Genomic DNA, 14,365 nt, shown 5'->3' on the forward strand with positions numbered 1-14,365 from the left:
GTGCAAATGCTTCTTTTCTGCTTGTCTGCATGCTTATAGCTAAATCTTTTAACTCATTATGTTATTTACTTCACAGAACTATGGAGATGGGACCCATTATGAACATGTGACCAGCAGGGACCTCGGATCACATGACAATCTTTCCCCTCCTTTTGTCAGTTCCAGGATACAAAGTAAGTAGATATGTTTTGGAAATTATGTATTCTTTTCTGACTTATGTTTCATTTGCTTAAAAAGCGTGTGCACAGTGTTGTGATTTTAGAGACCTTGTAAATTATTTTATACAACTTGGTATCTTAATTGACTAATCTTCTACATTTGGTACCAGTATGTATGATTATGCCATTTTCTTATACACGAAAAATGATGGAATTCATTAAATATATATGTATATATACATATGCACACACAGAGTCAAGTTTTTATGTGAGTTAGCTTGTCAAGGACTCTATTTACACCAAATCTTGCCAAACTCCTCCATTTAAATAAGGAGATATTGACAGGTAGTTGCAGTAGTACAGCAGAAGTCCAGAAAGTTAGAAGTGGAAGAAGGCAAAATGTTAAGATAGATTTTTCATTTTTTTCATTATCTTGAACTCTTTTTCGGTAGAGGAAACATAGCTACCTACTTTGCATATGGACAATATCACTTGGGAATTTTCAACCCAAAGGCTAAGAAAAGAACACATGGGTTTACAAAGCTTTAAAAGACTGATATTTTCCTAGCAAACTGTCAGAAAGTGGATGTGTAACTGTCAAGTACTCGCCCTGAGACCTGAGCCAGCTATATTCTGTTTTACTGAAAGCAAGTTAGATGCTGATTGAGCAGAAGGGCCAGACACCAGAATGCCCTTCATTGTGGAGTCCTTTGTACATACTTTATTCCTTTGACCACACCATGGAGATGTTAGTTTAGTAACAGCAGCCTTAGCAATGAAAAGATAATTTTATAGGTCTCTCTAGCTGTTTATTTTAGTTATGAGTGATAAATGATCTTTGTTAAATAAAACATGTAATAAAAAATATTAGGAATCTCTCACCATGGCTATGGTTCCTTTGAATTCATCAGTAAATTAAATGAAATCCCTTGGTTAAGTAGTTGGACCTACAAAGAATACACAATCAGGACTGTGTTCTCCAATACCAATGCCTCCAAAATATGCCCTGATTTTTAAAAAGACTGGGAACATACATTGGTTGTTTAACTCATGTATCAGCCTTGAATTTGAGGGTAATGTTATATATCATCACCATACCCATCAAAGGACTTTGAGGCATTAGACTCAAAGCCAATATAAGCAGAGAAATGCTGACATTTCCATTTTAACTCATGACATCAATTTTGGTACTTAAAAGTGACATTGGGACCCTGTATTGGAGTCCCAACAGCATATTTTTAATTATAGGATGTTCGAACATACATGTTATTATTACTTTTAAATGACAATTTATTAGTTTGTTTTATTATATAAGGTACAACTTCATATCCTCTACTGAAAACTAATATCTATGATTGATAGATAATATTTATTTCCAAGGAAATATTTGTCCAAATAGATTGTTTTAAAGAAATTTAGTTTCTTCAGTTCTAATAACAGCAACGATTTTAATTCTGAGAACTCATACTCAAACCTAAAGATAGCAGAGGATAAAATTTTGAAAATTATAATCCTTACAAGTTAGTGCCTGAGTTGTGAACCAGTCTCGAAGATTCCCTGAGGGTTCCTAAAACTATCCTCTGATGATCTAAAATAATTCAAATTGATTAAATGGATATTTATTTTCTTTAGAGGGATGTATTAACACATGAGAAAAATAAAGTGGCTTAGTACCAGTAACTTAATAAATTAATATAACAGGACATACAAAGTAATGCATACATATTAAATAATAATACTGTTGTATATTTCCTAAGGGAGAAAATATTCAAAAGACCAGATTGCTTTTTCGATCTGAACAGTATTTAAAATTTAAGTTAGCTAGAGCCCAGGGCTTACTCCTTTCAGTTTGTTGTTGTTTAAGCTGAAAATCCATGTCAGCCAAGCTCTTTTATGCTGTCTGCCCTCCTTCCCATTAAACTCTTAAATATGGAGGCCAAGACAGTCTACTGCATTGTGATAGGAAATGCGACTATGTCCACGAGTCTCCCACCCACTGCTTTTAATGAAAGAACTGCTCTGTCAGATAAGCTGTCTGGTCTGAAACATGGTTCTTTATTGTTTACAAACTGCTACATTTTCCACCTCTAGCAGATTCTTGCACAGAAAAGAATTGTGTTTGAACTAAATGGTTTATCTGACATTAATGATGCAGTGTCAGACTTGGGTCAGGATAGTCACCCTCAGCGTTGGGAGGGCACTGAGCAATTGACTAGTAAAATTTATTTTGTTAAAGAGGAAATGGAGACTTCAGTTTTAAGCATTAAAAGGAAGAAAGTAATTTTAAGGTCTGGTTAAACACCCTGCTAAAGATTTTCTGAACCCATCAGTGTCAACTTGAGGGCTTAGATAGAATTTATTAACAGTTTTTTAATGATATTGCCTGAGACTGCCTTCATTCAGAATGAATTTTTTTCAAGTTTACCTGCTTTTGTATTTTGTTATGCCATATTTATAGAAGAAAACTGTTTTCCAAAAAAAATTAAGGGCAATTCATTTTCAGATGATGAGTTAGATGGTACAAAAGAAGGTCAACTCAGTAATTTGAACTCAGTAGCCAACATACTCTCTCTCTCTCTCTCTCTCTCTCTCTCTCTCTCTCTCTCTCTCTCTGTCTGTCTCTCTCTCCTTCTCCCTCTCCCCCCCCACCCCCCCCCCCACAATCTGTTTTTTGGGTTCATACTTATATTCCAAATTACAGCCTTTCTAGGAGTTTTTCTTGTGTAAGAAAAAGTAATGTCAGTCTGACTCTTTCTTTAGGTTTCTGAAAGAGATCCAACATCTACTCTCAGAATCAGTAACTGGTTCTCATTAAAACTACAAAGGATTTCTTTACATTTCAAAGACTTAATTCTCCCATGATTTCGCATTGGGGCAAGAGCTATAGCATCAGAAATAAATCAGCTACTTTATTGGATCAGATTTGTGATTGTCAAATCAATCAAGGCTAAGGCTGAATTAGGCATCTACCACAAAAATTAGTAACCTTGATTTAACAGGAAAGAGTGAGGAGCTGTAGATGACCTGGTTTTTATTTCAAAGTGAACTGTTGATTCTGTGAGGTTTTCTTTTTATTACCAGACAAAATAAAGTACTGAGACACTTTCTGATTTTTCTTTTGTTAGTGAATATCTGTCATTTATGACAAAGCCGTGTTGTATGGGACTAGACCTAGTATTTATGGGAATAAACTACCTAGGCAGGGATACTATACCTTAATTAAAATCTAAATATATTAATACTCATTTATTATAATATTAGTCCTTTGGGAAGTTTATGAGATTTGTATTAATATTATTAATTCATATATTATAGAATATAGCTTTAATTTACTTACTGCATTCTACAAAACAGTGTGAAAATTGTCACCTTACTAGAGTTATTGCAAAGAAGACATACTGTCAAGTGACTGATATTTATGTTTCTTGATTGAAAAAAAAAATCTGTAAACCAAAACACTTTAAAGCAAACAAAACCTTTTTATGCTTGAAAAATAAAGTTAATTTCTTGGTTTCAAGGATTTCATCAAGAAGAAAGCAAACTTGTTGCTTCTGCATGTGTGCCCATAGTATTGGGAATTTTAAGACAGTGATCATTGTGTCAGATCCTTTTAGAAGAAGCAAAGACAAGCATCCAAAAAAAAGTTAATAAATGCTATAGCAATCCAAATGGTTCTGTCTAAATTGACTCCATTTAGTAGTCCCTTTTCATCCATTGTTTACTAACTAAACTTCATACATGGGGGTATATATGGTCAGTCTGAATGAATAACATTTTATGTTACATTACCCCTAACATATTTTGTCACAGAAGAATCATTTTTGGTATGGAAAAATAATGCCGCTTTATTTTGAGTAGATGATGTAATTCCTGAAAATGCACACAATTCATTTAAAAGAATCAAACATTTATTCTGTCCCTGCTATGTGAAAGGTACTGTCCTTGATTTGGTTACTGCAAAGATGTAAAAACAATTTTTTAAAAAGGAGCTTACAGTCGAATGGGAGAGATATTACAAGCATACCAGTAAGCATGAGTCTAGAAAGAATGTATGAAGGACAACAAAGAGAGAGAGAGAGACCAAGCGCACTAGGAATATCGGAGATAGGAGAAATCACTAACCTTGGTACACACACATCGACATTTTTAATATATAGGCCAAGCATTGACTGGTAAGATGTATGCTTCTTTTGGAATATGCTTTTGATATGGGGCTATGGATCTGAGTTCCCTGTGCTGTTGGGAGGAGCTTTATCTAGACAGCATTCTTTTAAGTGAGTAACAAAAACTCCAGGCAAGGGTTATCCAAATTTTAGAGTTTTTGTTTTCAGTCAGTAATAATGTACTGCAGGAAATAATTAAAGGACATTTTACTACTGTAGAAAAATTCTTATTTTCCACTAAAATGTTTTTATCCATATAAGGATCTAAGGTGGCATTTTTCTTCTTTTTCCCTAGTGCTTTAATTGACCATTAGATTTGTTAGGGAAAAAATAATCAGATGGTATACTTGGTTTGGTAAATAAAGGGTGAGCAGTGATGTATGGCTATATTTTAGTACAACAGGCTAGCTCTTTCCTCATCAGCTCCTTTGTTGTCAAGAACTTTCTTGTGAACTTGTTCAGTTTCCTTCATTTGGCGAATGGTTGTATATAAGACCCTACTAGAACACGAATTTATTTATTGACAAGGAGTAACTTGTTCCTAAAGCCCCACCAGCCTAATGGAATATTTCAGTGCAAAGATTCTCTTGAGGTTTTCAGGCAGTGCTGAAGAGAGCCGCTGGCTTATTGAATGACCTTTGAATCTCATCTGGGTTAGTGGTTGATATTTTGATTTGGTTACTGTGGTCATATTGTGACAGCTGTTGATTCATTATAATTCACTTCCACTCCTCAGTTTGCCTAGCAGGAATATTTAGGTTTGTATTACTTCAAAATGTTGTTTATGGCTGTCCTGAGCTTAGCCCAGTGCAAAAGTGGGTGGGGGATTAGGGGAGATGTTTTAAGTCTAGCAATTCCCTGAGGGAAGGGAGAAGACACTGCAGGTTTCTTGGTAGATGGACATTTCAGAGTTAATACTAACTAATACACACACTTCTTTGTTTTGTAAAATTGAAAGAAGAGTGAAATTAAGAGGTTCTGGGTAAAGACTAAAATTTATACAGCTTATATAACTGGTTTATGACAGCTGATTCAACATACTAAGGGAAAGAATAACTGCTGTATGAATGTCTCCAACACTTTGAAATGATTTTCCTTGACCTCTAGGTGAAATTTCTTTCAAGATGGGAATTTTTAAATAATATAATGATGAAATCTACAGAATACTTATGCCAATGGCACATATTTAATATTTGTGAATGATGGAATAAGAATCAGCTGATTAGATAAAACTAAATTTTAGGACAATTTATGAGAAATAATTATACAAACTTAAAAGCTTCTACTGGCTTAAATTTTCTTCACTATTTTTTCAATATATTTTTAAAATTGGATAGTGTTGTAAATGAACAATAGGCATAAGCATTAGTTGGGAGACTTCTCAAAATATGCTTTCCGTATTTGTTCACTCAAATGACTGCTTACCAATTGAGGTTACCAGGATACTGTTTCTTACCTGTGTACTTGATATGACTTAAAATTAATTTCTGAGGCAAGAAAAAGGCCCTCTTAGTTTTCTAATTTGTTTTATTTCTGGATTATATTGTTTTCTTTCTGATCATATTTTGTAGGGAATATGTTTATTCATAAATTTTGTTCTCTTTTGTCCTTTATCACCTGTTTCCCAATGTTTGCTTCCCCTGTCCGCTATAACAAAGAATAAAAAAGAGGAAAAAAATCAACAAAATCAATCAGCAGATCAAAAAAGTCCAATCTTGTATTCAGTGTTCCACCCCCTTAAGCCTCTACTTTTGCAGAGAAGGGAGGAAGTACCTACACAGAGCTTCTCTTTGACGTGAAGCTTGGTCATTATACTTCCACAACTTGGCACCTCAGTTATTTTGGGTGTTTTTCCCTCCATTTGCATTATTGTCGTCCTAGTCTATAGTGTTTCCTTGGCTTGGCTTACTCCACATTTATATCACTTCATATGTCTTCCCCTGGTTCCTCATATTCATCATTTTTTTTTACTGAGACAATGTGAAATTCAATACAAAATTCAAATTGCTACACAGAGATCTGTGTATGAAATATAATCAACGATTGTTAGTTATTATTGATAATAACTGTTCCTAATGCATTGTTGTCATATGTTACAACTTATTTAGCTTATGGGCATCTCTTGTCTCCCCGTCTTTGTTGCCAGAAAAGTGCTGTTGTGAATATTTCAGTGTATCCTATGCCTAGAAGTAGGATTGCTGGGTCAATGGATATGGGTGTTTAGTCACTTTCTTTATATAATTCCAGATTGCTTTCTAGAATGGTTAGTTAATCAACAGCCCATTAGTGTGTGTAGCCTTCCACAACCACCACAAATATTAGCTATTCCCATCTTTTGGTATCTTTCTCAACTTGTTAATACAAAGTAAAATTTCAGATTTTTTTTTGGATAACAGAATAATAGCAATAACTTGCCAGCTTAAAGAAAGGAAGAGAAGACAGAAGAGAAAGTAAAGAAGGATGGAAGGAGGGAAAAAGGGAAAGAGGAAGTCACCTCGTGTCAGAAGCAGTAACAAGCAAAGGATAACTAGAGCTTTAACATGATTTAACTTTTCTGCTGTAGAAATTGCTCTGTGCAAAATTCCTTCCTAGAATCACAGTGTAGTATATGACTTCAGAAGGAACAACGTTTTAATGACATCAAAGGAATGGAAAGCGCTCTCACTCCACCAAAGTGCCTCCTGGCACATAGAACCTTTTTTTCTGTGTTTGCAATGTTGAAGAGCAGCTTTCCACAGGACACTGCATTTTCACTTTGAAAAAGAAATCTCGTTGTTTCTTTTACTGGTTTACTCATATATACATTAATCCTGGGGAAAAAAAAAAACTCCCTGTCACTGCAAAAACTTTTATGATATTGATGTATCCTACTGAAATATTCTCATGTCCCCATGATGAGACCATCATTTTTATATATTAGAAAATTGAGATCCAAGTATTAAATGATTTGTCCAAGGTCATACAAGTATTGATTCTTGGTGCCCCTGAGATTTATACCATGGTTCATTATCTACGATCCTCTCATTCTAAATCCATTGTTCTTTCTACTATACATGAGTGTTCTAGTTTTCTAATTCCTTCACTTGTAGTGGTTGTGGTTGAAATAGGTAATAACTGAATGGGGCATTTCTCAATAGAAATATCCTTTTACTTTTGGGTTGTATCCCTTCTCAAGTTTTTATTCTCAGAAGAAGTTTGGCATCTATGTATACCGCCGTCTGGGCCCAAGAAAGCAATGAAGTCTTTTCATTCTCACAGATACAAAGACCTTTGTATGGTTTTTAAGTAGTGATACACTATTTCTGAATGGAATGAATTCTGTTTTTACTTTAATATCAGAAAGGTAAAGAAACGATTGAAAATTTATGAAAACAGCAACTACTGACACAGTACTACATAATCAAAATATAGAGGTTTAAGTTCATTCCATAGTTCTTTTTTTATGTTTACATTTCTGACTCTAGGAGACTCAGATTACAGAGTTACTTCATATTCTTGAATCTGCATAGCTCATTCTTAAAACCCATCTCAGTGTTAACACAGCTGATTAGCAGCTCAGTAGAACTTGGAATTAACATGAAAATATAACTGTTTTCTAAGTTTGGAATTAATTTTTTTGTGCTTGATATGTTGAAATAACAAACACTTTTTGGGGGAAGAGATTCTGTTTGGGAGAATATTTTTTTGAAGAGGATTCCTGTAATCTTCTGTAACTCACCCAAGTTTCATTTTAAAACTGAAAACTGAAGCTTCAGCCTTATACATGATCACACATTGTTGAATATGAAGCTGATATTATTCTGTTACCATTCTAGTGATGATGATCAAATTCACTAAAATATCAAGTTCATTATTAATCCAAGTATAAGCAGCCAAAGGTGAAAATTTTGAATCTGAATTGAGCTTAAAAAAAAGCTAATTTACACTGCCTAATTTAGGATGGATTATTGAATGAAGACAGTGGCAAATATTTTTTATCATATTGAAGAAGGACAGAAAATGGGAAGGTAAGAGAGAATAGAAAGCTAATCCAGAGTTCAGATCCCAGAGTAGTAACTCTTTCCTTCCCCAAGCATCTGGGTTGACTGTCTATGTTCTTCAAATCACTAGCTAGTTAATTGTTCACTCTTCCATTTCACCTTGAATATTTAGATTTGACTTTACTCTTTATACATCAGTGGCCAAAGCTGAATGCTTGACTGGAAGCAGGCAGGCAGTCTTTGAGGGTAACTGATAAAGGATAACTGTCTAGTTGGTTGATGTCAAATCAAAGAAAAGAAATCATTATTGTTCTCATTTTCTTGAACACATATTTTAGAAGAATATGAAATGAGACTAAAAACCACAGTATAAAGGCAAAATAATGGAATATAATAGCCTTTAAAAAAACTGAACTCTTAATATTTAACAGCCCAAGGTCAATTTTAAAAACACAAATAAGAAGTTCCCTTTATTTCAGTACTTCCTAATATCTAGGGTTTGGGGCCTGAGATTCAATGAAATGAACATTTGTTGAATAAGCACTAACTATATGCTGAGTGCTGTGCTACACTCTTGAAGGGGCTATAAGGTGATTAAAGCATGACTCTTTCCCTAATGACTAGTAACAAATCTACTGGTGGAATAAGGAGAGTACAAATTTAAATGTGCCAGTGAGCTGAAGGGACAAAGTGAATTGAACCAACATTTCTTGCAGTCTCTGCATAATCACTAAGTGATATATGAACCATATATCTCCCTAATTCTTTTCTTCCTCCACCCTTCCATCACATACACATTAGGAAAATTCTAATCTGGTAAATATAAACCTGGGCATGAGGATACCAAAGTATTTTGCTTAGTTTTTAATGAGGTGTTCCATATGTGGGATAATACATGTTACTATATCATTTAACCTCAATTTCCTTATTCGTTAAAAGGGAACAATAATTCCATCTCCTGACCTACCTGTGACAGCACAGACGTTGTCAGGTTTAATGAGCTATCTGTAACAAATTTTGAGTATTTTTAGAAAAGAGCTGCTAAACAGACTGGCTATCGTGATTACATTTTCATGTATTGTTTTTACACCAAAATTAGAATAAATAAAAGCAGAATAGCTAACAAACTTTATAAGGCATTTTAATAGTTAGTGAGATGCTGCCCTATATCCAATATACATTTAGTTTAGTTCTCAAATAAAAATTTACTGGTAGTCTGTCAGCTCAACTGATACTAGTTTAAGGGTGAAATTGAGCCTACACCTGTTCTAGCAAAAAAAAAAAAAAGGAGCCTATATGTGACTCCCTTAAAATATTCATGAAGCTGGTAGAAGAGGAGATTGAATTCAATTTCTTGAAAACCACAGCAAATCTGTAATGCCACTCAGAGGCACTTTGGCATACTTGTTATAGGAATTAATTCTAATTTACTAATATTTTCCATAGGTCGGTCTCCCCCCGATTAGTAAATGCATACTTTAAAGGTAGAAATGTGTTTCAAGAAACAGAAACTGCTTTGCATAGCCAATAGATCTGCATTAACGCTGGAAAGTGTACATATGGGAGAATCTTTGAAAGAAAATGAATTTGCCGAATTGCTAGGTCATTTAGCTATTCAAGTCATGGTCCGTTAACCAGGCAAGACGCTATGGCTTTGCTTTGTGCTCTAGTTAAGGGGCAGGATGTGTAAAATAGTGTATAGTTAGGTGGATAATTAATAATTATCTTGAGCTTGTATAGTGGTGCTGAATATAAGAATTTCAATAATTGTTAAAGTAAGGAAAGTGTTTCTAAATCAGATTGCCTTCCTTTATTATAAGATGCTTGTATTCCTTACAGAAAGGAAGATAATGACAACACTTAAGTGTGTGAGAAAATCTTGATGGCTCAGAGATGACTAGATTTTAATGTTAGACTCCACTGGAGCTTACCCAAGGGCATACGACATTGTTTAAGGGGTTAAAATTGAATGAAGTTTTCTCATGCCATAACCATTTGCCTATAGAATTTTTTTATAGTTAGGGTGCATGTTAAAATACAACTATTTATGTTTTAGTTCTGGTGAGTTATAATAATAGTGGCAATAATTTTATAGGAGGGATTTTCTCAGCTTATATCATAGTAATATATCAGTATTTATCATTGTGTGAAAACTCACAGTTTCATACTTTGCTACCAATAATTTTTCCATACTCTTATGTTTGGTAATTCATTCATAGTTATACCAGATCACCAGATATAAAATTCCAGAGAAAGTGACTTATCTAGGTTCAGAGGGAAAGGTAAAGAAGGGAAGGTTTAAGGGGCACAATGTGAAAAATGAATGAGGCAAATATTTGGCATAGCATATTGTAGCTATAAAATACCTTAGAGATCATTTAGTCAAGCCATTTCAAATTAGAAATTAGGAAACTGAGACCCAGGGAGGGCAGCTTAGTTACCCAATTGTTAATGGGTGAAATTGATGAAGGGATTAAAGTAGAGAGACAGGATGGCATAGAGTAGTTGGTGGATCAGTCAGGAAGAACTAAGTTAAATTCCTGATTTTGCCACGTTCTCTGTGTGATCTCAAGCAAATTGCTTGTGTCAGTGCCTTCAGACAATTCCGTGATGATAAATTACAGAAGAATCGCTGATCTGTACTCATGGAAGGAGTTTGCACACAAAGAATTTCCCCACACCAATGAAATCAGATCTGGACTGTAATTCACATACATATATATACTTATTTAATACACATATCAAAGGTATCTGTGTTTCCTTGGAAGCTCCAGGTTTTTCAGATGCAATATCAGTAGTCCTTAGATAACAAATAAAACAGCAGGCAAATTACTTCCTTGTGAAACCAAGCAAAATTTAAAAACATTAAAGAATGGGAGAAAACACAAAGGTTATAAGGAGTAAAAGAAGGGAAGACAAGGAAATTCATGTCAGATAGCCTTAATATTCTCAGTAAATTAGAAATTGAGGCCATTTTTTGAAAGTAGGGTGATAGAGATGGGGTTAGGGACATAAGGAGATGGCACAAAGCAACTGGGAGTAAGAGGTAAATAAAATGTTTACTAAGCAGTGGTGAGAGCCTAGCTGAGAATAACCTGTATTCATAATGTAGTAAGTATGGCTTTTGTGTCATATTACTAAACTGTTCACACCTTGAAAACAGGTATGAAAACTATGAAAGGGTATTTATGTTGACCCCATGGCCTCTTTCTTGCTTCAGGTCACCAGTATGGTCCTTGCACTTTAACCTTGTTTTTAGATGACCTAGTAACTTGAGTGAGTTTTGTATAAGAAATGGAAATAATTATAAATTACATATGATCATGAGAAAAGTTACTATTGTCATTGTATGACTAATTGGGCCTTATGTAATGTACAAACTACAAACTAAAGTTTGCTTTGGCAAAATCTACTGGTTAAGGCCCCTGCTTTTCTGTACCAGATGTTCTTTCCTATGTCTGTATTTTTAAAGACAGAAATAAATATTATTGCATGACTATCCAGTGCACTGTTGCCAAAGTGATCTCTGTAAAGTACAGGTTTGATCATTTTACTCTATTGCTCAAGAATATTCAATGACTCCCTATTACTTGATACAGTGTAAACTTACCAGCTTGTCTTTAAACCCTCACATGATTTGACTCAAGGATACCTTTTCGAATATGTCTAAATTAAATGTCACCTCTCCCATCAAAAGCATATAAATAAGGTAATGAAAATAATTTATCAAATGCTTATGCTGGGGTAGGCACTATACTAAGTACTAGTGATGGAATAAAATCAAGAAATATAGCACTACTCTTGTGGAGTTTACATTCTAGTAGGGGAAACAAACATAGACGGTGTATAATCATAGAGGAATATGTATGCCAGAGCTTACACAAACAATGACTTGAATTAGAGGTGGCTGGAAGGAGGTGTGATGGACTTTGGTAAGATTTCTTGGATGAGAAAGTTCACCAGTTCTTGGATAAGAAAGTTCAAGGTTCCAGTTCTAATGCAAAGAAGGCAGAACCCAGGCTGTATGGCTTGGAGATGTCTAGAAGTAGTGGAAAGCTATAGTTCCTGGCCTGACCCTCACCAGCAAGGAGGAACTGGTTGCCAAAATAAAAACAAGGAGAAATTTAGAAAGAAGTGAATGTTGTTTGTGGAATGATATTAACTGGGAAGAAAATCTCCAGTGGAATGCTGTCAGGGACTTGTCTGGCCCTCTGCTTCTTAACACTTTTATCAATTATTTCAATAATTCATAAATTATTCATTTACTTACATAGCATTCTTATTAAACTTGCTTATGATACAAGGTTGGGAGGAATAGTTAACACGTTGGATGACAAACTCAGGATCCAAAAAGATCATGAAGAACAAGAACTCTTGGGCAGAATCCATTGAGATGCAACTTAATGAAGGTAAATGCAAAGGCTAGTATGTACAGACAAAAAATAAGCTTTACATGTATACAGGAGGGCGGTATTATGAACTAGAAAATTCTGGGGACAAGATTTCAGAATTTTACTGGATAGCAAGTTTAATCATGCAATAGAAATAGTGCTGCATTGGGAGACAGGAGACTTTGCTCAGATCCTGATTGTCTCTACTGATAGGACTTTAGGAAAGTTATTTAACTTCTCTGGGCCTCAGTTTCCTTGTCTGAAAAATGAGTAGGGTTTAATTACATGGCCTCTGAAGTCCCTTTCCTCTGTAGTAGATCTATGGTGTTTTGTGTGATGTACAAAAAAAAAAAAAGAAAAAAAGGAAGTACCTCAGTCTTAGTCTTCATTGAGCAGTAATAAGCACAAAATGAGTGTTTTGTTTTGTTTTTTAAGGGAGGAGCAGTATCTGGATCTGTGATTTCATCAATATCATTGTATAAACTCCCTTCATTAATGCGACCAATGCAGTTCTTTTGTAATATGCAGTTTTAAGTCACTGTGTCACACACAATGTCTGATACATAGTAGGTGTTCAATAAAGATTTACTGATTGATTGACCGATTGATTATTCCTCCTGGCTTTGAGACAACATATAGCATAAAGTCATTTTGAGCCAAGTGAATCTTATCGAGAGGAATTTGATTTTCCAAGAAGATAATGCCATTATGTGGCAGAAGCTGAACTTGGTCCCATGTCTTCCCAGTTCCAAACTTGGCTCTGTATCCAGTGTTCATTTCCTGGTAAAATCACATCTGGAAAGACTTTGATGATCTGGAGATTGTTCAGAATCAGGAAACTACTTTAGTAAAGTCCTGCCATATGAGCATCAGTGAAAGTCAGTGGGTATAGTGGAAGAGAAGGGAGAAGTGGAGACTTGGAGGGCATATGAGAGTTGCCTTTGAATATTTGAAGATTAAGTCTATGAATAGACTTAGGAGCAATGAGTAAAAGTTACAAAGAGGCAGATTTAGGTTTCATTTAAAGAAAAACTTCTAATATGTACAGCTATCCAGAAGAAGAACAGTCTGCCTTGGGAGATAGATTCCCCTTCCTCTGGAGGTCTTTCTTCAGGCAAAGGCGGGATGACGACTTGTCAGGGATTTTGTAGGAAGGGTTCCTATACAGGTGCAGGACATGTTGCGTGACTTTAGGTACTTTCTAAAAATCCAAGATTATGTGATCATGTGACAGTCTGGGCTAAATTCAGGGAGACTCCTCAGCAGGTTGACTATAAGTTGATGAATTTATTGGTTACAGAAAATCTCAGATACATAATGTTTTAAGTTATAGAGCATTTAGTCGTACCTGCCTCAGAAAAAAGGAGTTACCTACACAGGTGAAATTATAGATCCTTAAAATATTGAAGTTTCGATAGTACCACACCAGGCACAATTATAGTTTTTCTAGACATCCCTGAAATGAAATTTCAAGACCAGGTATTAAAAATGATAGAATATTAACATGAGCTCTAGGTACAATGTCAGAAGGTGTTCACAAATTATGATCGCGCCTTCTTTAAAATAGAGTGAAGTGGTCCTGCATGTGATTCTCCTATGTGAAAATCAATGGGCCTGATGTAATGGATCCCAAGACAAAAGCAAGTTTTTTAATGTATCAGCAAGTCCCTTAG

The 14,365-nt window shown here is 34.8% G+C and overlaps 1 protein-coding gene across 10 annotated transcripts in view; it reads left to right on the top strand.

Moving 5' to 3' along the window:
• The window catches only part of LOC138171996 (transcription factor 4), a 450,737-nt gene that overhangs the window by 162,890 nt on the left and 273,482 nt on the right, over nt 1-14,365 (top strand). For all 10 annotated transcript variants that reach the window (XM_069101609.1, XM_069101625.1, XM_069101630.1 and 7 more), the window contains one exon: nt 77-173. In XM_069101609.1, the coding sequence (XP_068957710.1) occupies nt 77-173 (97 nt within the window). The remainder of the gene's footprint in view (nt 1-76; nt 174-14,365) is intronic.

Source organism: Petaurus breviceps, unplaced genomic scaffold (genome assembly GCF_028583685.1).
Source record: "Petaurus breviceps papuanus isolate PSGF00001 unplaced genomic scaffold, PetGlider_PUasm1.0 128, whole genome shotgun sequence".
Classification (NCBI taxonomy): domain Eukaryota; kingdom Metazoa; phylum Chordata; class Mammalia; order Diprotodontia; family Petauridae; genus Petaurus; species Petaurus breviceps.